The 26,505-nt window shown below is 38.5% G+C and overlaps 1 protein-coding gene and 1 pseudogene across 1 annotated transcript; one reads left to right on the top strand and one right to left on the bottom strand.

Annotated features, from left to right (window-relative positions):
- The first annotated feature begins 4,903 nt into the window (after positions 1-4,903).
- LOC111564480 (nuclear factor 7, brain-like) lies at positions 4,904-6,889 on the top strand (annotated as a pseudogene).
- A 1,142-nt stretch (positions 6,890-8,031) lies between these two features.
- LOC111564478 (ubiquinol-cytochrome-c reductase complex assembly factor 1) lies at positions 8,032-24,478 on the bottom strand. The gene is made up of 9 exons (XM_023264068.3): positions 24,253-24,478; positions 22,905-22,997; positions 20,078-20,185; positions 16,049-16,121; positions 15,134-15,191; positions 14,694-14,802; positions 10,783-10,860; positions 9,801-9,914; positions 8,032-8,801 (listed from the first exon to the last, which is right to left on the bottom strand). The coding sequence occupies exons 1-9, from the start codon at positions 24,325-24,327 to the stop codon at positions 8,667-8,669; spliced, it is 843 nt and encodes a 280-aa protein (XP_023119836.2). The 5' UTR covers positions 24,328-24,478; the 3' UTR covers positions 8,032-8,666.
- Positions 24,479-26,505: the final 2,027 nt, after the last annotated feature.

Below are 26,505 nucleotides of genomic sequence, written 5' to 3'. Positions count from 1 at the left end.
ATGATGGGAAACATGGTGGTGGCAGCATCATGATGTGAAGCATGGTGGTGGCAGCATCATGATGTGAAGCATGGTGGTGGCAGCATCATGAAGTGAAGCATGGTGGTGGCAGCATCATGAAGTGAAGCATGGTGGTGGCAGCATCATGATGTGAAGCATGGTGGTGGCAGCATCATGGTGTGAAGCATGGTGGTGGCAGCATCATGATGTGAAGCATGGTGGTGGCAGCATCATGATGTGAAGCATGGTGGTGGCAGCATCATGATGTGAAGCATGGTGGTGGCAGCATCATGAAGTGAAGCATGGTGGTGGCAGCATCATGATATGAAGCATGGTGGTGGCAGCATCATGGTGTGAAGCATGGTGGTGGCAGCATCATGGTGTGAAACATGGTGGTGGCAGCATTATGGTGTGAAGCATGGTGGTGGCAGCATCATGATATGAAGCATGGTGGTGGCAGCATCATGTGAAGCATGGTGGTGGCAACATCATGGTGTGAAGCATGGTGGTGGCAGCATCATGGTGTGAAGCATGGTGGTGGCAGCATCATGATGTGAAGCATGGTGGTGGCAGCATCATGATGTGAAGCATGGTGGTGGCAGCATCATGGTGTGAAACACAGTGGTTTAATTAAATTTTTTAATTTGTATTTTTGTTTGTTTTTCAATAATGGTTTGTTAAAAAACCGACTTTTTGACAACAAAAAATGTATTTTTTCCTTTTATTTTTGTGTAAATCCCACAATTTTGATTTACTATGTAAACTAACTTTTTGACCTAAAAAATGTAATATCTAATCATTATATTTCAGGCAATGCTTTTGTCTTCCTATTCCATTATTTTGAATTTAGTACAAATGAATATCTTTGTGTTTTTTTTATATAAGGTGTTTTTAGCTTTAAAAGTTTTTCTGAAACTATTTGCTATAATGTATCTCTTTTGTGTCGACTCTTACCTTCATTACCAGGTAGACTTGTATCTGTGAACAACCTGCAGCAGTCGACGAGGTCTCAGCTCGGAGTGACCCAGATGTCAGGATGTCAGGACTCTGTCATCGGGGATTCTGGTAATCAGAGCTGGTCCTGACCCACTTTAAGTCCTGCTGGGACCAGAGAATGTAGGTCTGAGTGCAAATGACAGAACAGAAACAGCAGATGGAGTTTAACTCTGTAACTGATGGATGTTTAACGTACGTACAAAGAAACCACAGCTTTGTCTTAGTTGGACTAGTGCTGGGAACACTGTGGTGACAACAGGTTGAACTGCAGGCAGTGTTTCCACAGAGAGACTGAGAGGAAAACCAAAGCTACTGGATGAATAAATAAATGCAGCATGACTCAGAAACAGTGAACAGAGGAGCAGGTTGTTGGAGATACATTCAGCATGGAGAAACATTTTTCTACTGATGATGAGCAGAGTAGAGAGGAAAAGTTTGTAGAGGCTGAAAACATGAATATGGTTAAATATCTGCAATGTGGAGACGAAACGACCACAAATAGACACGAAACGAAAAAGACAGAAAAAATGAGACAGCAATGCTCACAAAGCAATCTAAAATAACGAAAACCAGACACAAAACAACAAAAGAAAACAGACAAAACACGACAAACAAGACTGAACACAACACAACAAGAAACAAAATGAGACATGAAGAGACGAAACTCCTTGAATGAATAAAACAACAAAAACAACGATCTGTAAACATGGAACCAGTCAAATATCTGTTGAACATGGAGACAAAATGACACAAACGAGACAGAAAACAATAAAATCAGGACACAAAAAAGACCAAAAAGATCCACAAACAAGAAGCAAAATGATCACAAAGAGACAAAACTGTCCAAAGCACAAATAAAACAAATCGTGAGACTGGAACGGAGACCAAACTGTCTCTCATAGTCTATAAAAATGGAAATATCTAAACAAACTGATGTTTCCACAGAGGTGCAGAACTTTATATTGTCATAAAAAAAATGAGCCACAGTGAAGAAAAACAACCAGAAAGTGCTTCAAGTTCAGAGGGTTCACTTTGATTGTGATTATAATTCAACAAACGTGTGAAAGAATGAAACTGACTCTCAGAAATGCTGCTCTGAGAGTTTAAATCTGAACTTCTTCATGTTGAATCTGCTCAGCTTCAGTCCGTCCATAAATAAATCACAGAAAGCATCAATTATCTGTTGATTTCTGAGGCTGAGCGACTTCTTGTTCTCCACATCAAAGTGTGTTCCAGGAGGACGTTCAGTGGGTTAAACTCACTATTGTCTCCATTCGTGAAGGAACCAGTTTGTCCGAAGCCTGTCTTTGTGAGTCTTTGTGAGTCTTTGTGAGTCTTTGTGAGTTGTAAATGTGGAACATGAGTTTCTATCTGATGAACTCTGACTTCTTCCTGCTTCGGCTCGGATCAGGTTTCATCAGGATAAAATGGGTGAATCTGCAGATGAAGTTCAGTTTGGAGCTTCAGTGTTAACAAACAGACCCAAGTTGACGCTTCACGCCCTCCATCACGATGCAGCAAATTATCTCCTTACATAATCCAGAGGCTTTCCAGCTGTTTGCAGACAGGACGAGGAGCTGAGCCAGGTGAGTGCTTCCTCAGGTACGCAGCCACTTTCCTCCTGTTCTGCTCTAAAGTTTAATCAAAATTCACCCTCAACGCACCCAGAAATCATTTACTTTAATGTTCCTCCCACTTAAAAACTCAGAGGAGAGAGAAGGCAAGAGACCAACTTCAGATTTATATATCTGTTTTTACATCTACTAGACTGATAAAACACACAAAACCACACAAAAAGACACAAAACGACCACAAAACAACCACAAAACGACTCTGATGCAGAATCTGCTGAATGAACATTCAAGAGAAAACACCTAAGGCTTCATTTGAGGGCAGAACTACGAAACAAGACACATAAAAGACAGAAAATAACATTTAAAAGATGGAAAGCAACCACAACACAGACGCAAAATTACCAAAAACAGATGAAACACCACAATGAAAAGATGCAACAGCGCTTCTGCAAAACACAAAATAACTACAGAGATGCAAACCCACAACAAACAGATGCAGAAGATCCCACACAAGTTGGAAAACTATACCCACAAAAAGAGACAACAACCCGTGAGAAACACAAAACAGTGACATAAAGTTGTAAAAGCACCACCAAACCATGCAAAATCTCCATAAAAATAAAGCAAAAAATATGTAAAACAACCACAATACAGCCACAAAAACATGTAAAGCAACAAATAAAATGTGAACCAATCACAAAAAAATGTACAAAAGAACTAGAGAAAGACACAAAACAGCCACAACTGATGCAAAAAAATGAAAACGCTGTAAAGGACCCATAAAAACATGCAGACAAAACCACAAAGAGATGCAAAACCATCAGTAAAAGAAACAAAAACAACGACCAAAATAACTACAGATGCAAACCAACAACAAATATTATAAAGTCCAAGTGTTGAATAAATAAATGAGACTTTGGCTCCAAATCCTTGATTTTCTGTTCCATGTTCAGAGAATTGTGACAATAAATAGTGATGAAGTGAAATATTTGTGTCTTTGATTACAATAAACTGTCAACTAGATCTTTTATAGCTGCGTTCTGTACAGAGATTTTGTATGAAGGTTTTAGATTAAGAATATTTTTATTATTATTATTATTATTATTATTATTATTATTATTATTACAGTAAAAAGGAGAAGTTTCAATCAGTCTACAATAAATGAAAGACTCATTAATTAATTCAGTGTAAATGATTATGTATTATTTTTATTTATTTGGTTGTTTGTTGCAGAAATTCTTCAGACGGAAGCTTCATAAATCAGGATGAGTTGGTTTGGAAACATTAAAAACTGGACTGTGGCGCCATCCACAGGTGGAATGAGACATTACATGTATAAGGCTGCAGCAGGAAACTTTTAAAATTAGTTTTTAAGCTAAGTTTCAGTTAAAAACAGGTGAAGTTTTAGTTTGAAGCCTCCAGCTGCAGTTGGGTTAGTATGAATTTAGAAAAATGCTGTGATCCCTGGAGAACATTTTCAACAATTATTTACATGGAAATAATAAAAAATACATAAATAAAAAGAAACAAACAACCAACCAAAGAGAGGAAAAATAAAATCATTTTTTCACTCCTGCTGAAGGTTCAGACAGCTGGAAACAACATCTTCTTAATAATGAGGAAAAAGGAAAAATTGTTGAATTTTGATTCATTCTTGTCCCATAATTTAACATTTTAAGTCACTGTTTTGGTTTGATTTATTTTATATAGTTAACTTAATAAGTTAGTAAAATGAGGAGAAATATGGTGATCCAATAAAAAAATCTTGAAATGAGACAGTTATTTGATTTATGGATTATTTATTTCTCATGAATCAAGACTGATCATTTATCTTTCAAATAATGTGAAGAAAATGGGAAAAACATGGAAGCCCATTTCTGCTGGGAAGATGAGGTTTTTAGAAAAACTGCCCGATTGATTCACTTTTAGCTCAAAGTTAAATTTGAGGCTGTTTCAACGACAACATCTCAGGAAGTGAAACAGACTGTTTGTTCCCCTTCCATCAGGGAAAAGATTCCGGACATGAAAAACAAAAACCAGCAGACTGCGGAACAGCTTCTTCCCCAGAGCTGTCACTGCCATCACACTGATTCTGGGTGAGTTTAAATGTGAGGAAAAGTTTCAGCCTTCATAAAAAGTCCCTCATAACCCTGATATGGATTATAGCTTGAAAACAGCTTGATGAGGTTTTTCTGGATTCATTCTGTGGTCAGAAGCTCATCAGTGTTCGTTATGGGAGCCTCCAGAAGCAGCAGAAGAACAACAAACTATTATTCTGTTTCCCTGAGATAAACATGAAGCTGCATTCAGACTGATGCAACTTCCTGACAGGTCCGGACATTAAACACTGCTGTGGAATGAAACAGATGCTGAATAACAGGTAAGGCAGGAGATGAGGTATGACGAAGCTCCGCCCCTCACCTGGCTCACCTCAGTCAAACCAGGAAACAGTCTGAGATTCTTCCTGTGTAAAGAGATACTCAGACCATCAGACGGAGCTTCAGCGTCCTCAGACTGAGTCCAGCTACAACACTGCTGCTTCCAGCTGCTGACACTCCAAACACTGAAGGTGAGTCTGAGCAGAAACACCACTCAGAATCAAAGGAGCTTTCAGAGAACTTAGTGACTCACTGGACTCTGTGTCTGCTGTGTTTTCAGCTTCACTCACACAATAAATGGCTTCCAGATCAGAGGAGGATCTCTGCTGTCCGGTCTGTCAGGACGTCTTCACAGATCCTGTTCTTCTGTCATGTAGCCACAGCTTCTGTAGAGACTGTCTGAAGACCTGCTGGAGACAGAAACCAACACACGACTGTCCAGTTTGTAAGAAAAGATCTTCAAGAGATGATCCACCTCGTAACCTGGCATTAAAGAATCTGTGTGAGTCCTTCAGGCAGCAGAGAGCTCAGAGATCTTCAGAGTCTCTTGATGAAGCTGCACCAGAACACAGGAAGGAACTTCAGGAAACTCTGAAGCCCTTAAAGAAGAAGCTGAAGGTTTCTGAACAAGTTCAAGTGAAGTTTGATCAAACAGCAGAACACATTAAGGTCCAGGCCCGACACACAGAGAGGCAGATTAAGGAGCAGTTTGAGAAGCTTCACCAGTTTCTGAGAAAGGAAGAGGAGACCAGGATGGCTGCACTGAGGGAGGAAGAGGAGCAGAAGACTGGGATGATGAAGGAGAAGATGGAGGCTCTGAGCAGAGAGATAGCAGATCTTTCAGACACAGTCAGAGCCACAGAGGAGCAGCAGAGAGCTGAAGACGTCTCATTCCTGCTAAACTACAAGGCTGCAGTGGAAAGAGTCCAGCGCTGCCTCCTGCTGGAGGATCCACAACTGCTCTCAGGAGCTCTGATAGACCAGGCCAAACATCTGGGCAACCTGAGCTTCAACATCTGGAACAACATGAAGGACATGGTCTCCTACACTCCTCTCATTCTGGACCCAAACACCACATCCAGAACTCATCCTGTCTGAAGATCTGACCAGTGTGAGATATGGAGATGAACAGCAACTTCCTGATAATCCAGAGAGGTTTGATGATTACTTCTCTGTTCTAAGCTCTGAAGGCTTCAACTCAGGGACTCACAGCTGGAATGTTGAGGTTGGAGACAGAGTAGGCTGGATACTGGGTGTGTTAGACGAGTCTGTCCAGAGTAAGGGAGACATACAGTCTGGATTTTGGGAAATAGGGTTCTCGTTCTCGAAAGACAAATACTCAGCATGGTCACCATCAGCTCCTGTCACTGATCTCTCAGTGCAGAAGAAGCTCCAGAGGATCAGAGTGAATCTGGACTGTAACAGAGGAAAGCTGTCCTTCTCTGATCCTGATACTAAAACACACATACACACCTTCAATCACACTTTCACTCAGAGGATGTTTCCATTAATTTACACGAAGGGTAAAGTTCAGATTTTTCCAGAGAAGGTGACAGTGACATTGGAACAGATCAGTTAAGAGGTAAAGAAGACGTTTTCTGATGATGTTTTAGACCTGAAAAAACTAGCTGATGAAAGTGATAATAAAGACTGTTGCTTTTGTAATTATCTGGACAATGATTACATGGAAGCCACATTTTATGTGTGAAATAGTTTTAATATTTTTTAGAAGCAAGAACTGATCTGTTTTTAATTTTTGCCTTTTATTGATCCAGTCGGTTTGATTTCCTCTCTGTAGAAACACTGCCTGCAGTTCAACCTGAAAACTCTGAATTTTATCCTGTTAATCACAGATGAGTCAATCGTGATATTTTTTTTGCAAATTTGTAAACAACACATTTAAAATAAAATGATTTTGATGCAACATCCTGATTTTAAGCATATTTTTGGTTTATTTTTACTGCCTGATAACACATGACACGTTCAAGGACTGTTGGAAAACTGAAAATGTGATGGTTTCTGGCTGATTTTATTCATCTTTTGAAGTAAACAGATTTTAGATTTCAGTTTGTTCATTTTCAGCAAGAAAGTCAATAAGGAACATTTTAAAATGTCAAACTATCCCTTAAATTGACTTTTAGGTCTTCATCAGATTAGACCAAAATCAAACAGATGAGAAAAGTTTTAGTCAAATAAGAAACAAAACTTCAAGAGTAATTGTAATAATTTTAAAGTCAAAATGAAAAAAACAAACTTTTTTTTAACATTTGTTTCCCTATCTTTTGACTTTTTCTGTTTTTGACAAGGGCTGCACAGTGGTGTAGTGGTTAGCACTTTCGCCTTGCAGCAAGAAGGTCCCTGGTTCACGTCCCGGCTTTCCCGGGATCTTTCTGCATGGAGTTTGCATGTTCTCCCTGTGCATGCGTGGGTTTTCTCCGGGTACTCCGGCTTCCTCCCACAGTCCAAAAACATGCTGAGGTTAATTGATCATTCTAAATTGCCCGTAGGTGTGAATGTGAGAGTGCTTGTTTGTCTCTGTATGTAGCCCTGTGACAGACTGGTGACCTGTCTAGGGTGTCCCCTGCCTTCACCTGAGTCAGCTGGGATAGACTCCACCCCCCCCATGACCCTAGTGAGGATTAAGCAGTGTATAGATAATGGATGGATGGATGGATGGATGGATGGATGGATGGATGGATGGATGGATGGATGGATGGATGTTTTTGACAATTTGTGATTATTCTAGTACATTTTTCTGCACTTTATTCATCTCAACCAGTTTATTTTCATGTATTTTAATCAAACACGAGAAGTTAGATTTCAATCAAAGTGCAGTTTTCTGACAAACAGGATCTGAAACCTGCAACAGAAACTCTACAGAACAAACTTCTGCTGCTAATGATGGGTTCATAGACTAGTTTTTATATTTAACACATTATAAGAAGCAATAAATGACAGGAAATCCCTGGAAGCGTCACCTTCAACATCTTTGAGTTGGAGAGCTAAAGTTAGCACGCTAGGCTAACTAGCGTTCCTCATCAGAGCAGAAGATAAATAAAAAAGAAACAAACTGAGGAGCCGTATTGATCCAGAGAACTTTATTCATGACTTTTTAAAAACATCTGGGGCTTTGAGGGGCTCAGCTTCCTGTTCAGGCCTGAGAGCGTCCTGAGAACCAGACCAACCAAAACGCTAGCGGCGGCTAGCGGCGGCTAGCGGCGGCTAGCGGCGGCTAGCGGCGGCTAGCGGCGGCTAGCGGCGGCTAGCGGCGGCTAGCGGCGGCTAGCGGCGGCTAGCGGCGGCTAGCGGCGGCTAGCGGCGGCTAGCGGCGGCTAGCGGCGGCTAGCGGCGGCTAGCGGCGGCTAGCGGCGGCTAGCGGCGGCTAGCGGCGGCTAGCGGCGGCTAGCGGCGGCTAACCTCACCGACCCGGAGCCAAACTTTATTTAAAACACAGTGAAGGAGCAGACGGAAGTCTCGGCCGACGTACAAAAAAATTTATAAATACAGCGTGTGAAAAAATGAGGGGATATAAATAGTTTGCATTGAGGAAGAGGCTCTCAAACCCGACGAGGAGCAGGATGGAGGAACGTGGCGGCGTTTCGTTTTGTAGTTTTTACTAGAAAGATGTGAAGATGGTGATCCCTGACTGTCTACGGAGTCAAATGAAAAGATGAAGCAGGAAGGAAGGAAAGGAGGGAGGAAGCAGGAGGCCTTCATCTCACAGTCCCGTATCATTGTAGGTGGGTCGCATCACCTTCAGGATGCTCTGAGCGTTCTCCTCCACCAGGGGGCGCCACTTCACCTCCCCGGTTAGCAGCAGGTCGTCACCGTCCAGAGCGTCGATGAACTGCATCTGCACCAAACAGGGCGGAAAAAGAAATAAAAATGAATGAAACAGGACGACAACACGGCAAATGAAATAAAAATGAATGAATTAAAACCCCCAAACAGGAGCTCAGTGCTCAGACTCTGGTCCAGCTACAATCAACAGCAAGTTTTATTGGCAGAAACACAGATTTGGACATTTTAAGAAGCTGAAGATGTATTCAGATTTTTATATTTTTTGAAGAAAATTAATACAGTTTTGTGCGATTTCGTGTTTGGAGCTACAATTAGCAGCTAGTTTAATCAGGAAAAGTATGGATTTTATATATGTTAAGAAGCTTTCTGCTGCAGAAATATCCAGATTTTTACATATTTTGAAATAAATTGAGTGTTTTGTGTCATTGTTTGTCCAGAGCTTCAATAAAGTGCATTTGCACAAATTCAAACCATTAAAAACTGTGTTATATGCAGCAGGTTGTTCACTCCACCAAACCTAGATGTTAGGACTGACAGTTTACATGATTATCGCTTTTAGTTTTACTTATTTTGCTTTCCTGAATTTCTACACAGGTCTTACTTAATTTTTTAAGTTACTCTTTCCCTCAGCAGACCAGCTGTCTCCATGTTGGTCTGTAATCTAAATCTGACCTTCTCCCAACTACAATCTAAACCCGAAGATCAGAGAGAATCCTGCATGAACTGCTGCTCTGTCGTGTCACTTCTCCTTCACATTCTTAGTGATTCAGAAAGTAAAGCAGTAAGGTAACAGTTTAATCTTCACATTTCTCCAATCCAAGATGACATTAAAGCTCTCAAACCTACTGTTGAAATTATTATTATTATTTAAACGTGGACAGAAACCATCTTTAAAAGGAAGGAAAGAAAGAAGCTGTGAAGCAGCAGGAATCTGGTTTAACTGAAGTAAAATAAGATCCTCCAACGGGAACACAAGGTGGAAATAATCCTGAAATGCTTCCTGAAGACCTGGACTAACTCACATCTGCAGCCTGACAGGTGAACAACTCACCTGTTTCCGAACGTACTCCACCATGAGCTCCAGCTGTTTGGGATCTTCACACTGACGACTGAACAAGTTTCTCCACAGAGCAGCAGCGAGCACACAGTCATCAGACATGATGCCCTGAACAGGAACACATTCATTAATTCATTAATACATTCATTCATTCATTCATTTGTTCATTCATTCATTCATTTGTTCATTCAGCAGAAACTTCATGTTAATACATTCAGTCTGTAAAACCATAAAAAGATAAAGTGTATTTCTGGTGATTTCTGCTCTCTGTGGTGATTTCAGGTCTTTAAATCTCTTTACCAGCTGTGTCCAGATGTGGATATTAATTAATCCTCCTGTTCTCCTCATTTACACGCTCCAAAAAAGATTCTTTGTCTGAAAAAAAATCAAAAAATTAAGCAAAAAAAAACTCGAATTTGGAAGAAAATTCCAATAATTTCTTAAAAGTTTCCCTTAAAAGTTTGATTTAAAAAAATCCCCCAAATTTGTCAAGAAAATTCTCGTAAATATTTTTTTTTAAAAAAATGAGTAAAAATCTTCCAAAAAATCCTTAAAATAGCTAAAGTGATTCCATATATATCAGTAAAACATCTAATATTTTCTTAAGAACATTGTCAAAAAAAATCTAATTCGATTTTTTTTGTCAATGTTCTTAAGAAACATTTTTAACATTTCTTTTTTCCCACCAAAAAATGTTCAAAGATTTCCTAAAAATGTTGACATCAGAAATTTCACTGTGAAAATGTATTATTTTTCCACATTTTCAGACTTTAAAACGGGTCAGTTTTGACCTGCAGGACGACATGAGGGTTGAAGTTTATTGACTGCTTTTAAAACAGTCGGATAATAATGTGTGTGTGTGTGTGTGTGTGTGTGTGTGTGTGTGTGTGTGTGTGTGTGTGTGTGTGTGTGTGTGTGTGTGTGTGTGTGTGTGTGTGTGTGTGTGTGTGTGTGTGTGTGTGTGTGTGTGTGTGACCTCATCGTATCCAAATATGGCCGCATAGAAAGTCTCAGTCATGGCTTTCATCGCTTCCTTTCTGTGGATGGCATCGATCTGCAGGGAAATAAAAAAAACACAACAAAGTCTATTATTATTATCATTTCTACAGCAAAAGTTACTTTAACCTAAAAACAAAAAGGTATAAAGGAAACTCATGTTGGTTAATCAGTGTTTCCTCTAGGATTTCTTCCCAGCAGCGGTGCTGCTCTGAGCATCCAATTTGCATAAAGTAGAAGTCCAGTCTACTTTATGCAAATGATTTCCAGGTCAACACACCGGATCACAGCTGGAAACCCACTGCAACTGGACCAGCTGCAATATGTGGTGTGTTTCCAGCTGTGATCCGATGTGTTTACCTGCAGCTCATTTGCATAAAGTAGACCGACTTCTACTTCATGCAAATTCAGTGCGGCGTGCAGAGATTCCACGCATCGTGAAACTGTCCTCAGACTTCTAAACTAACCGTCGGTGACATAAAACCAGGACAGATTCAGCAGCTGCACATTATTTCTCGTCTCAAATACTTTTCCCTGACGTGTTTTCAAAATAAAAGGGAAAGTTTGCGCTGTGTTTATCTGACTCATCTGCAGGACCGTCAAGCTGAAAGCTCGGTCACATGACCACGTAGCGGCCCGCTGTTGCTCCAGGGCTGTCATGTGACCAAGTTGTGGCCACTAGTGACCACCCAGCATGCGTGTGATTTTCAAATGCGGTGCATTTACATGCTGGAAAAACGCATCTAGTGACACGCAGCTTCACTCTTTTGTTTGCTATTGCATCATCATCTCTCATACATCACTGGGGTATTATCTGATCCTGCATGAATGACAAACATCGCATGTTTCCTCCATTACTGTTACATACTGAATGAAGCCGTCTGAACAGATTTACTTGTGACGGCAGCAAACACAAACCGGCTACACAAATGTTCCTCTTAATGCGTCTCCAGGCTTGTTCTCCTTCAGTTAAGTGGCTGTAAAATATCCTGCATCCTCTTCGTCACGACTCTTTAAAAGTCAACATTTTTGAAAGGTAAACTCACGTCGCTACAGCAGGTTTCTGATTCCACCAACCCTGAGCTTCACATCAGCTGTAATCTGCATCACGGCGCGACAAAGTCTTTGTGAAAGCTTCCGGACAGTCGAGCCCAGATTTAAGTGCGTGATGCCAGAGAGCGATCTCCAGAGATTCGGCTGCACTTCCTGCTCATTGGCACAATTACACTGACGTCAAGCTTTGGATAAACAAAACCTGCAAGCCGAGCAGCGTTTGGCTGCACGGCCAGAACCCGGAGCATCAGCCTGAGGTGGAAACGTCTCTGAAATAATGAATATTTATTCAGCACAATGACATTTTGGAGGCTGCAGGTTTTATGTTTCAGGTCACAACAGCTGCTGTCAAACATCACAGCAGCAAACATCTGTAATGTGATTCCAGCAGGAGGCAGGTTTGTATTAACGCAGGAAAACTATCTGCTTATTTTGAGAGCTTCGCTTCCAGACGTCCGACAGGTTTTCATGCTTCATTCTGCAGCTAAACTGATTAAATCTGATGCAGAAAAATAATCAATAAGTCGGTTTCCAAACATTTTCAGGCTCCAGCGTCTGAACTGTGGTGATTTTCTGACTTTTCTCTGCTTCTTATCAAACCGTAACTGAATATCTTTCAGCTTTTGGACTGTTACTGGGGAAAAACTACACGTCTGATGATGTTTTAGAAACAGAAAAACTAGCTGAGAATATTATCCGTAATGAATAAGAAGTAGAACAGCGACTGTCCAATTTTATGAGACATCAAGAGATATGAAGTCTTATTTTATGAGCTAAATAACAGAGAAACTATGCTAAAACTAGTGAGAAACCTTAATTTCCTGATTATTAAAGTCAAATATCAGAATATTTCTGCCAAATTTATGAACAAATTTAGATTTTACTTACTCCAATGAGCAGAGAAACAACAGACATTTGTCATTTAGTTTGAAAAAAAAACACAAAACAGTGACTCAAAGACCATAATACTCCTTGAAACAGTTCTAATGCTGCATTTTTTAATGAGAAAAGTATGAAATAAATCAAATAAAACAGTGCAGCATATTTTTTAAAAATCTAATAAATCCAGTTTTTGACTTGAAATGACCACTTTTGGCTTAAACTGCAGTTTACTGATGAAGGTCTCAAAAACACAGAATCAGACGTCCGGGGTTTCTGATGTCACAAACCTAAAGAACCAATCCTGTCCGTTTACAGCGTGGCACATTTGATCTTTTTTTTTTTACCAAAACATTTTAATATTTTCTGTTCTAACCTGTCAAAAGTGAAGATTTGATGAATTTGTTGGGCAATTTGAATATTTTTGGTTTCTGACATCTAAAGAGGGCTGTTATAAACATTTATGGGATATTTTCTGACATTTTATGGACAAAACATCTGATCACAGTGCAGTGTGTAGAGCCACTGCCTCTGGAGGAGCATGTATATTTAGCTTGGTGGTATTTTATTGATATTCGTATGGAGTTTATCTTTTATTTGTACAGTGTCTTTTATATATTTGCAGAGCTAGACTCTGTAATTCTCACAACAGTGCTAAAGTTTGGTAAAATTGTTGTTATTTCTTTGTCATGATGTGTAGTCTCGTGTTTCTTCTCAAATACTTCCTCTGATGGATGCCCTCACTCAGCTGACCGTCCCACAGAGTCTTAGGTGTCTCATGTACGCAAGAAGGGATAGAAACATCTAGTCCTACACAACAGATCTGAGGAAATCATCAAAAACAAACCTGGATGTTAAATAAAGACAATAATCTGCAGACTCAGGAAGAAAATTCCAATAATTCCTTAAAAGTTTCCCTTAAAAGTTTTATTTTTAAAAAATCCCCCGAATTTGGCAGGAAAATTCTTGTAAATATTTTCAAAAAATGAGTAAAAATCTTGCAAAAAAATTCCTAAAAATATCTAAAGTGATTCCATATATATCAGTAAAACTTCTAATATTTTCTTTAAGAACATTCACATAAAAATCAACCAAAATCCAGCGAATTTCGCTGGATTTTGGTTGATTTTTATGTGAATGTTCTTAAAGAAAGATTTTTAACATTTCTTTTTTTTCTGCCAAAAACTGTTCAAAGATTTCCCAAAATTGTTGAAAATGTGGACATCAGAAGTTTCACTGTCAAAATATATATTTTTTCCACATTTTCAAACTTTAAAACAGGTCAACTTTGACCTGCAGTCTGACTACACTTGGAGCCACAACAAAGCTCAAAATGTTTCCAAAAAACAACACAAAAGAAAGAAAGCGAACACAGCACACAAGCACCACGTGACGACGTATCTGTCCACTCTGCTCACCAACTAGTTCTTGCATGAAATCTGCTTTAACGTCCAAACGCCGTACATCGGAAAGATGGAACAAGACTTTCTTAATAAATTTATAGGCGATGGAGACGTAACCATGAGACGCCGTAAATCAAGGACGTCGTAAACCGAGGACCTGCTGTAATTTACAAATCGCCAATGATATTTGACATTCATCTTTTGTTGTCACAGTTCAGTTTGTTGCTTCCAGATGTTTAGAAATGCGTCCTCTGAGCTTATTAAAACGCTGCAGCAGGAATCACTTGAACCTACAGCGTCAATAACTTGATCACTTCATTATAATTGTAAACTATCCCTGATCTTCTTTTGTTGTGAGCGACGCCTCTAGCAGCGAAGGTGGGATTGCTGCCACATGATCCTCCTGCAGGTTACAGCTGCTAAACATAGGAGGCTCTAACGCTGTGTTATCGGAGGCATGCAGAGAGCTGCTATACATGTAGCGTAATGTCATGTATGTACAATATGTGCTGCTACATGATCTACAGGGCTTTATCCTGCCCGGCGACTCACTCACCCCCATGATTTTGCTCCTCTGCTCGACGTCCTCCCACATGGAGTGGACGATGTAGCGGCACATGTACTTCCCCTCTCGGCCTTCCTGACGCATCCGAACCAAACACATCCTGACAAACGATGACAAAACACGGTGAGACACATTGAGTCCTACAAACCACCAGCCGCCTCCAGGATGAACTCTCAAACCGTAGTTTGTCTTCAATAATGCAAACAGACGCCTCAAAACAACCACATCATTATCAATCAATCAATCCATCAGTCACACTTCACTGATAGAGAACTATTCGTATGAATGAACACATGAAAGGTGTAAAAATGCAGGAAAAAACATTTTAGCCGTTAACAAAAAGAGTCCAGATTTGCTGTAGAAACGCTGAAACCAGCAGCGGATGACTGGATAACGACGAGAACGTTCCTAATAAAGTTTGTTGAACTCACCATACGTGCAGCTGTGCGACCAGGAACCAGGAGTTGAGGGTGTCGGGGAGGGCAAATTCTGCAACACACAACATGAAAATGAGGTTTAACACTCATATGTGCTGCTATTCTGAAAATTAAATAATCATTTCAGTTATTCCACACAAACCGCCCTGTTCTCTGATAATTATTATTGACTGGGACAATAATAAACAGACTGAAAAATATGACAAACACTAATGTCTTAAAAGATATTTTCTGACAGCTATTGAGACAGAAAGAAAACAACGGAAACAAAGTATTTTAACGTGGTTTTTATACATTTGCAGAATGTAATTATGATCCAGGGTAACGTGCTTTAATAAACGTCATTTTAAATTAGCGAACATGTCTTTGTTCTTCACAGAAGTCTTTGTCGTGGTGCCACTTGCTAGTTACATGGTGTGGGGGTTTAGCTAGCAATGGCAACATTTAGCAACATTTAGCTTCTGTGGAAGGTAATGACCTCTGTGGAAGTCTTTGTCATGGTGCTCATTGCCAGCTGAACCCCGACATCATTTAGCTAGCAATGGGCATCATGACAAAGACTTCTGCGGAATGCAATGACCGCCCACTGAAGTCTTTCTTATTACCCTCCACAGAAGTCTTTGTCATGGTGCCAATTGCTAGCTAAACCCCTACAATGTTCTCTGCTGTTGTAGATGCACTAATTCGGTTGAGGTCCTTTAGATTCCACAAACATGAGCCACTAGAACCAGTTAATCTGTGTTTTAATGTTGTGCCTGATGGCGGCAGTTGCATTGTGGGGTGTAGCTCCATGACAGAGATTTCTTTCGAGGTCATTACCCTCCACAGAAGTCTTTGTCATGGTGCCCACTGCACAAAACGACGGTAGGTAGATTGTGGGAGACGTAGGATGAAGCGTTTCCGACTTACTTTCAAAGAACTCGTCGTAGTTGACTCTCTCTACGCAGCATGTGTACATACGCAAAGCTGCAATCTTGATTTTCTGTGAAGACAACAAACAAGAAAGGGAGAATATCAGTAGCATATTTAACATCTTTAACAGATGAACTCCAGCTGATGTGTCACATTCCACCAGATAACTTCACTGGAGAAGCTGGAGCTGAAAAGCTTGAGATAAACAAAGATGATGTGTTGCTGTGCTTCTTTGGTCTCGTGTTGCTTCTATCAACAGTTGTTTTCAGTGGAAACAAGCTAAAAATACTTCCACAGCAGCAGATCCGATCACACATTTAACCAGCTGGGATAAAACAATCTGCAATGTGTTTGACGGCTGCCACTGAAGCCGGTTTATCTTCAGACAGAAAACTAGGCAAATATCTGCAGCAGCGAGGACATGACGAAACAGATGTGTCGGTTCTGGAGCCAAACTCTGCCAATCCAGCAGCTCCGCTAGGCTGACATTCCTCCCAACGTACGAAACCTCTCAGGCTTCGGCCAAAACCTCCCACATGACCGGACACTGCCATGGCTGTAAATGTTTACGCCTTTAATGAGGTGAGCCAACATGCCTGGAAACACACCGACTACCAGGACGACGCAACGGACTGATCCAAGAACTGCAAGATAAGAGATTTAATTTGATTTTCTACTGACACTAAAATCATGAAAAATCAATTAGTCCCCCCCCTCCCCGAATCAGCTGATCTTTTATCTGCAGTAACTTTATTTAATAAAGCAGTTCTACCTTCATACTGTAAATATTTCTGCAACCAAATCACCACAAAAAGATGCAAAATCACCATAATTTGGCAATTTTTATGTGCTTTCGGTTCATTTTTTAACTTCTTTGGGACTTTTTTGGAGTCATTTTAAAAAAATTAAACCATTTAAAGTCTTTTTGAGCACTTTGCTATTAGGTACTTTGGACAATTTTGTCATCATTCTGAGCAAGTTCTTGTCATTCTTGGAAGCTTTTAAGGCAATTTAGATAAGTTGGAGGCATTTTGGACAATTTTAGGGTAACTTTCAACAAACACAACACAAAACACATCCAGGATACCAGTGCTTGTTTCTATGACTTGGTTTTACTCTTCAAACTATGATGCATCCCATAATATTGATGCTCAGAGTTGGTTATCGAGAAAATGAACAAGAACACATTTATTCTTTAGGTTTTGCATCTTTTTGTGGTGATTTTGCTACTTTCTGTCGTTACTTTACCTCTTTATGCAGTGATTTTTTTGGATAGAAACAAAATGACCAAAAAACACATTTATTCTTTAGATTTTGCATCTTTTTGTGGTGATTTTGTGACTGTTAGTCCTAATTTCAGCTCTTCTATTCAGAATTTTGTGTGGTTTTGCAATGATTTTGTCTTTTTGTGGTAGTTTGGCTGCAGTTTCTAACAGAACTCATGAGGCTCAGAAATGATAGAAAATTCCATTAAAAAGTGATAAATCTGGACCCACCTCTATGGACTTCAAGGACCTGGAAGTCTAGAATTATTCCCAGTATGAAAGTAGAACTTTGTATGGCTTTGATAGATCCATAATATTGATGCTCAGAGCAGGTTATAGAGAAAATGTCCAAAACACACATTTATTGTTTAGATTGTGCATCTTCTTGTGGTGATTCTGTGACTTTTTCTCCTAATTTCAACTTTTTTTGGTAATTCTGTGTGTTTTTGCAATGATTTGCCATCTTTTGTGGTGATTTTGCGTCTTTTTGTGGTAATTTTGAGACTTTTTGTTGATATTTTCCATCTTTTTGTGGTAATGGTGTGTTTTTCTTGTAATTTAACATTCTCTTTGATGATTTTGAGTCAAACAGTCATGATTTTGCATCTTTTGGGGATTTTATTGTGGTGATTTTGTGACCTTTTGTTCTAATTTCAACTCTTTCTGGTAAGTTTGTGTGGTATTGCAATGATTTTGCATTGTTCTGTAATGATTTTGCATCTTTTTGTGGTAATTTTGCATCTTTTTGTGGTGATTTTGTGTTTTTTTGTGATTTACGATCTTTTTGAGGATTTTCAGTCCCACTGTAATGATTTTGCATCTTTTTGTGGTGATTTTGGGTGTTTTAGTGGTAATCTGGTTGCAGTTTTTAACAGAACTCAATGTCATGAGGCTCAGAAATGATGGAAAAAGTCCATTAAAAAGTGACAAGTCTGGACCCACCTCTATGGACTTCAAGGAAAACATTCCCAGTATGAAGGTAGAACGCTGATCACTGATAAAGTTAGTGGAGATGAAGAACCAGAAGGTTCTGAGGGGAACAGGAGGAACCTTTTTTCAGATTTGCTGTGTTGACGCTGTTTCGTGCGACTCCTCGTTTCCATGAATCTCTACAACGAGGTGAAACGTTCAAAGTTAGCCCACATTAAAGGGGAAAACAGCACCAGCAAATGAACTGGATTCATCCTTTAATTTGTCCCTCTACGGCCTTTAATCACCTGATGTTTTTCACCTCATAACGTTTCTGGATGATGAGGAGAAAATAAACGCTAATACCCTCCTACGTTTTATCAGAACAGACACCAAAACGCAGATCCTCCGTAAAAACATCAGCATAGCTTTAATGACAGGATGAAATCTTCCCAGCAGGAGGTTGAAAATGCTCTCGGTACAGAACATCCTCACACCTTGTTAACTGCTGGGCTGCATGCAGAGTTTAAATACAACAACAGCTGCAGCTACGTCTTTATTTAACCTGCTGAAAGAGAACAAACGAGCCTAGATGGAGAATCATCATAGAGGAAAGTCTGGCAGAAAGTCCCCAGAGACAGAAGAAGTAAAGCCTGATGGGGTTCAATTCATAGAAAACCTCAACAGCAACACCAGCATGGAAGCTAACAGTTCAGCTTCTTAGTTTTACAGATTTTAAGGCTCTAAAAACAGAATATTTTACAACATGAACTGATCAGAGGTCATTAAACCCCCACAATGCTCTCTGCTTACCAACATTTTTTACATGAAAACCGCCTTGACATGAGTTTTGTTGTGAATATTGATGTTCAGAGTTGGTTACAGAGAAAATGACCAAAAAACACATTTATTCTTTAGATTTTGCATCTTTTTGTAAAGATTTTGTGACCTTTTGTCCTAATTTCAACTTTTTCTTGGTAATTTTGTGTATTCTTTATTAATAAGCCCAGTCTGAGGAACTATTTAAGATAAAAACCTGGAATCTTCACTGTTATTTCTCATCATGTCATTGATTCAGAATCTGCAATATTGGACAAGTAGATCAAATAATCTCTGATTATGGATGAGTTAAATATGAATAAAATGTGAAGCTATCATGTAAAGTCACATCTTTTAGCACAAATCAGCAAAAAACTGATAAAGCAGAATTCAACTGGTGATATTTTCTGAACCACTTGTAGCGGCAGGTCAAAAAATAATACAAAACTAAACATGTAGAACACTTTAATATGAAACATTTGATCACAATAATGAAAAGAGAGTCATTTTTTATTAGACTTTCATAACTGATTGAGCAGGTTTGATAAGTTGTAGCACAAAAACTAACGTATTGGTCGGTTCTGGATTTTACCTTTAATCGTTCATGAAACACAAACAAAACTGAAGATTTCATTCTAGTTTTCTGCTGAAAATGGGTTGAAATCTAAAATTCTAAAATCTGATGCTATTATAAACACTCATAGTTTGTGATGGAAGTATTTAATATAAATCAAGCTAAAATTTCAAAAACAGGATCGTGTTCTAATGTCACATGACTCCATTTCTACCTCACATATTCACTTAAAATGCTCCTTATTATTTCATAAAGTAACCCTGCTATGAATATCAGGTTCCTGCTCCAACATTTAATGTGTTTTGGTTCCAATAAACTGGTATCGGCCCTGAAAAACCAGTAAAAAACATCGGTTGATCCCTTTCAGACCCACTCCTGTTAAATAATGTACATTAAAGACAGTTTTTGCTCATTTTACCACCTCCAGCCGTTCTGTCTCCCCTCCTCTCCATCACTCACCCATTTGTTGTATTTGAGGGGTCCAGTGAAGCCCATGGCCTCGATGAGCTTCGTGAAGGCGCCGACCTCCTCCTCCGAGTGCTGAGGCGTCTCCTTCACGTTACAGAGCTGAACCACAACAAACACAGAGGAATGAAAGTTAAGACTAGGGCTGCAGCGACTGGTTATTTTAGTGATGGAGTATCATCCTGATTATTCTGCCGATCCAGTAATCAGATTCCACGTGGCTTGGCATTAAATAATTTAAAAAGGACACAAAAAGACAGAAGACAATGCTAAAACAACATAAAAATGGCAAAAACACAGAAAATTGACACAATAGGTTTCTAAAATAAACAAAAAATGAATAAAAGAAAAAATGATGCTAAAAATAACACAAAAATGTCAAAAAAACGCAAAAAATGACAAGAAATGATGCCAAATTTACACAAAAATAATATCAAAATGAAACAAAAATGACAAAAAGAGTCTTAAATAACTAAAAAAAGACACAAAATGATGCTTAAATAAACAAAAAATGGCACAAAAGACACAAAAGAATACTAAACTAACACAAAAAAGAAAACTATGCAAAATGCCAAAAATAGAAAAGGATGCTATAACAACACAAAATTCACACAGAAAGACACAAAAATGACACAGAGGGATGCTTAAATAATTAAAAAATTACACAAAAGACACAAAACAATGCTAAAATAATACAAAAATGACAGAAAGAAAAAAATTACACAAAAGGATGCTTAAATAACTAAAAAAAAAGACAAAAAGACATAAAATGATGCTAAAAATAACACAAAAATGTCACGAAAACACAAAAATGACGCTAAAATAATACAAAAAAGGACAAAACGATGCAAAATGACAAAAATACAGAAAAGGATGCTAAAATAACACAAAAATGACAAAGGATACTTAAAAATTTTAAAAAATGGCACAAAAAGATACAAAATGATGCTGAAATAACACAAAAATGACAAAAACACATCAAAAGGATTCTTCAATAACTAAAAACAAAACAAAAAGACACAAAATGATGCTAAAAAATACCACAAAAACATCACAAAAACACACCAAAACAACAATAAATGATGCCAATTCTACACAAAAATAATACCAAAATAACACGAAAAGATGCTTAAATAACTAAAAAAAGACACAAAAATGACACAAAATGACACAAACAGATGCTAAAATAAACCAAAACACAGAGAAATGAGACAACGATGCTGAGTTTGAAGCAGAGAGTTGACAGAAAGCTGAAAACCTTGGTCATTAAAGAGTTTCAGTGACGACACACACCTGCAGACGGTGGCCTTTAGAGCTCTAATGAAAACTCTGACCTACTCTGAGCTCTGACAGATTTATTAGCCGTCCTCCATCCAGATACCCTGCAGACTGTTTTCTGACTCCACATTAAACCCAGAAACCAGCTGAACGTCCTGCAGGCTGTCGGACGCTGAAGACAGGATGGAATTAAAGGCTCCAGTAAACTAAAATTAGGCTACAAACTGGATATTTTACCATGAAATAAAAGCAAAAACCGTCATGTTAGATGTTATAAATACATCTACTGTCTAAAGGTTTAGGGTCACTTAGAAATGTCCTGATTTCTGAAAGAAAAGCAGTTTTTTTTATAACATTAAATGAATGATAAATCCAGTATAGACATTGGTAATGTGGTAAATGACTGTTTTTAATGGAATATCTCCATAAAGGTCCAGAGGAACGTTTCCAGCTGCTCTGTTCTAATGAGGGTCCGACTGATTTGCAGCGCTTTTCTAAATAATCACCATCGGCCGGAGTTTTGACGATTAAACGTCGAAGAAATGAACAAAAAAACACATTTATTCTTTAGATTGTGCATCTTTTTGTGGTGATTTTGAGACATTTTATCATATTTTACCTCTTTCTGTTGTGCTTTTGCATCTTGTTTCGGTAATTTTGTGTGGTTTTCTGGTGATTTACCACGTCTTTTCATGATTTTCAGTTACACTGTAACGATTTTGTGACTTGTCCTAATTTCACCTCTTTTTTTGGTAATTTTGTGTTTTTGTAATAATTTTGCACCCCTTGTGGTGATTTTGTGACTTTTTGTGGTGCCTTTGTGACTTTTTGTCCTACTTTCAAATCTTTTTTTGTAAATTTTGTGTGTTTTTGTAATGATTTTGCATATTATTGTGGTGTTTTGTAACTTTTCGTCCTAATTTCACATTTTTTTTTCGGTAATTTTGTGTGTTTTTGCAATGATTTTGCATCTTTTGGAGTGATTTTGTGAATTTTTCTCCTAATTTCAACTGTTTTTTTGGTCATTTTGTGTGTTTTTGTAATGATTTTGCATCTTTTTGTGGCGTTTTGTGACATTTTGTGGTAATTTTGTGTGTTTTTGCAATGGTTTTGCATCTTTTGTGGTGATTTTGTGACTTTGTTCTAATTTCTACTCTTTTTTTTGATAATTTTAAGTGTTTTTGGAATGATTTTGCATCTTTTTGAGACTTTTTTTCCTCATTTCAACTTTTCATGATAATTTTGTGTGTTTTTGTAATAGTTCTGCGTCTTTCAGTGGTGATTTTGTGACTTTGTTTGACTTTTTGTCCTAATTTTTTGTCCTAATTTCAACTCTTTTTTTGGCAATTTTGTGTGTTTGTCAGCATAAATATAAACCAGACGTGAACTAAGCAGCTACAGTGGGTCGTTTATTTCCTCCAGATCGGATCAAACAAACCCGACAGGCGCCTTCATGCTGAGGATTTAAATTTAAAGGAAGCAGCAGAAGGTCTTGTTGAACCTGTGAACCGCTGGAGGACAGATGTGTAGTGTGAAACGCTACCTGTGTGCTGATGTGCAGCGTCCGACATGGAGCTGAACAGGGAGAGGAGACTCTGGCAGCTAAAGCTCTGAAACAGGCGTCATGATCCAACGCCTGGAAGGAAAAAACATGACAAGAGAGGCACAGTTTAATGACAAAAACACTGTAGAGATGACCTGAAATAAATCAGGAATAATGAAAAAAAATGCAGTATAAATGCAGTAAAAATTTCGTAAAAATACATTAAAAAATCTCATAAACATACAGGTAAAATATATAGAAAAAATACAGTAAAAATGTAGTTATAATATAGCAAAAATACACTAAAAATATAAATGACTGTTATAGATATTCCATTACAAATCAGCTGTTTCCAGCTAGAATAGTCATTTACCACATTAACACTGTCTGCACTGGATTTATCATTCATTTAATGCTGTCTTCATTGGAAAAAAATGACATTCTTTCAAAAAAATTTGACAATTCTAAGTGAACCCAAACTTTTAAATGGTAGTGTAAGTGTCTACTTATTTTTTGCAGTCTGTTAAGAGCTGGTTTTTAGTCTTTTCTTACAGACTGAGGGGGATTCTGCAGAGGGAACAGTGTTTGATAACTCGTATTATCTGTGTGTTAATTCAACATTCCTTGCATATTGTCTTTATGAGACTTTTCTTGCATCGTTTTTTGTTTTTTGTAAATTTCTACTTCTTGTCCTGCTTCTTTAAATGACTGTTCATACCTGCTGTGAAGGATCAGTAAAGTTTACCTTATTTTTTAAACTGCTTAAAGTTTAATTATTATATTTACTCAGTCCTTAAGAAAAATAGGTCATTAGAAATTACAGGTATGTGGTGAATCTGCTACATCTTATAGCCTTATTTCTTCACCAGTTTCTGACATTTTATTGATCAATAAAAACACTGTCCAGATTTATCAGTGATAAATACAACGAATAACTGCATCCATTTATTGTATTTATTATTAGACATTATAGTCTGAAATTTAAACTCCAGCTGTTGGGTATGCAGTGGATATTTGCCCTAAGCATGTAGTGGTGAAGACAAAATTAAAATAAACTATAAAACCTGAGATAAACAATCTGTAGCTCTGTTTTGTTGTTGGTCAAGTTCACCTCGTAAAGCAGCAACTAATCCCGTTAGCCTGTTAGCTCGGAGACTGAAAACAGCAGAAAACACGCAGAAATAAAACCTGACAGAGTTTAATTTATAGACTTTATAACATGTATGACCTCCTGCAGTGGTTCTGTTTAACCCCCACTGACTGTTAGCTCTGATTTCACAGTTTAAAGACTGAACCGAGCTGAGCTCCGGTTAGCCGCTAAGCTAACGTTAGCCCGTATCGGAGCTACCTTGCCGGCGGCGGCTCTGGAAGCGGCCACGGTGGCGAAGCTCCGGGCGGCGAACTGCAGCGGCCGCCGGTACATGACTCCACGAAGCGCAGGAGGTCAGACCCGAGGAGCCAGGAACCAGGAGCCAGGAGCCAGGAGCCAAGAGAAGCTGCCTCTTCACTGCGGCTCCCTGCGACGAAACCTTCTGGTTTGGTAACAGCAGCAATGTCAACGGAATCTGTCCGACACAGAAAACTGTCCGGACAGGAAACAGCGGAGCGAATAAACGTTCCGCCTGGACACAGCGGTTTTTAATTTAAAATTTGGGTTTTATTTAGCATTGATTTAACCAGGTTAGTCCCATTGAGATCAGAGATCTCCTTTACAAGGGAGAGCTGGCCAAGAGGGCAGCAGCATAGTCACATTAAAAACAATAGATAAAACTAACAACATTAAAACTTGCTCACAGACCAGGTAGCCCATAAGGATTTCAACAGAACTTTAAACTCTTTCAGTGTCACAAGGGCTTGAAGTTTAAGTTCAGATTGTAATTTATTCCAAGCATCAGGTGCAGAAAACCTAAAGACTTTCTTACCCAGTTCAGATCTTACTTTGGGGACAACAAACTGCACAATATCCATGGATTGAAGGTTGTGACTTCCATGTTTCCTTGTTAAAAGACAAATAGGAAGGAACAATACCCAGAATGGTTCTGTAAATAAACACATACCAATGACTGAGACGTCGGCCACTTAAAGATGTCCAGTTAACTTTAGAATAGAGCTCACAGTGGTGTGTAAGGAGACCACATCTGATAATGAATCTCAGCTCCATGGTTTACATTATCCAGCATGCTAACACAACTAGCAGAAGCCTTCATATACAACACATCTCCATAGGCAATAACAGGCAAAAAGGTTGTGTTATCATCACTGGTGGGATTTATTTTTACAAGTAACTGTATGTTGTCCTTTAATTATTAATAAATATGCTATCTTTTACTACTAATGAAAATGTAATCCTTTTAATACTAATAAGTATATTATCCTACACATTTACTATTTCTATTAAACATACTGCTGGCTTAATACTGATATACACATTGCATTATATGCTACATAAAAGAGTTGTGTTGACCTGTGAATGAATGAGATGGTCTCAAACATGACTGTGGAAGTAGACTATAGCTAATGCATATGACGGTGATAACAGACAGGTTAATAATGAAGACCTAAAGACATAAACATGCCCAAAATTCATAATAGGGAGGGTTTCTCTTTCTGTACCTGGAACAGACAGATTGGAGGATCGTATGGTGGGAGGCTATGGACAAGCCTATCCACCAACGAGAGAGAGCAGGTCTAAACCACAGCCCGCCTCCATCAGCGTTTAAACAGTGAGATTGTTGTACATTTTCATGACTACACTCTGTACACTGTGAATTTCACCCATTACTGGGAAGACACCATTAGATAAACACCTTTGTTAGCAGTAGTCCTCTGAACAGTAATGGTCCTTCATATCAAGCTACTTGGTATTGCAGAATAAACAACTTTAAGTGAGAGAATATGAACATGCTCAGCATTATCATTATTATTATTAGTAGTGGTAGTAGTAGTAGTAGTTTTCTACTTTACATAAACATCTGTGCGATGTTGATAACCTGAGAAATATTAATACTTATGTCAATGTTTCCATTTATGTAAGAATCTGTGCAAAACCACTGGCTTTTGCAAGAATGTTATTCTGTTTAGTACTTATGTATGTCTTGGTTCATTTTGGATATGTTTTTTTTTTAGTTTACCTTACTTTGTACTTCATTTCCTAAATGTTTGTATAACGGGGTTAGTAGTGCAGCAGTGGTATTATTATTAATTATGGTATTATTAATATATAAAATACCATCTATATTTAATTTAGTTATAATTACACAGTTTTGTCTGCCTCCCAGTTGTTGCTGTGCACTTTAAGCCGCCCCACAGCATCGTGTAAACGTGTAAACGTATTCCCGCCTTACCTCTCCCCTTTTCTGCATGTATTCAGAAGGTGAGGTAGGTGAGAATGTGCAGTTGTGATTTGTGTTTTGATGTCATGTAATTCCACTTATGAGTCACTTTCCGTTTCTCATATGTGCATTGTTTGAGTTCTGTAGGAGCCCAAGTTTATAAGACGGATGATTTTGTTTGGTTTTTTTGTCTACTGTAAAGACAGAATAAACGGAGATCACTTCCAATGAGATCCATGAGTTGGCTTAATTCACAATGCAGAGAAAAT

The sequence above is a fragment of the Amphiprion ocellaris genome, chromosome 5, assembly GCF_022539595.1.
Source record: "Amphiprion ocellaris isolate individual 3 ecotype Okinawa chromosome 5, ASM2253959v1, whole genome shotgun sequence".
Lineage (NCBI taxonomy): Eukaryota > Metazoa > Chordata > Actinopteri > Pomacentridae > Amphiprion > Amphiprion ocellaris.
Note: the sequence above shows the minus strand (reverse complement) of the source record. Positions and strands in the feature narration are given on the sequence as shown.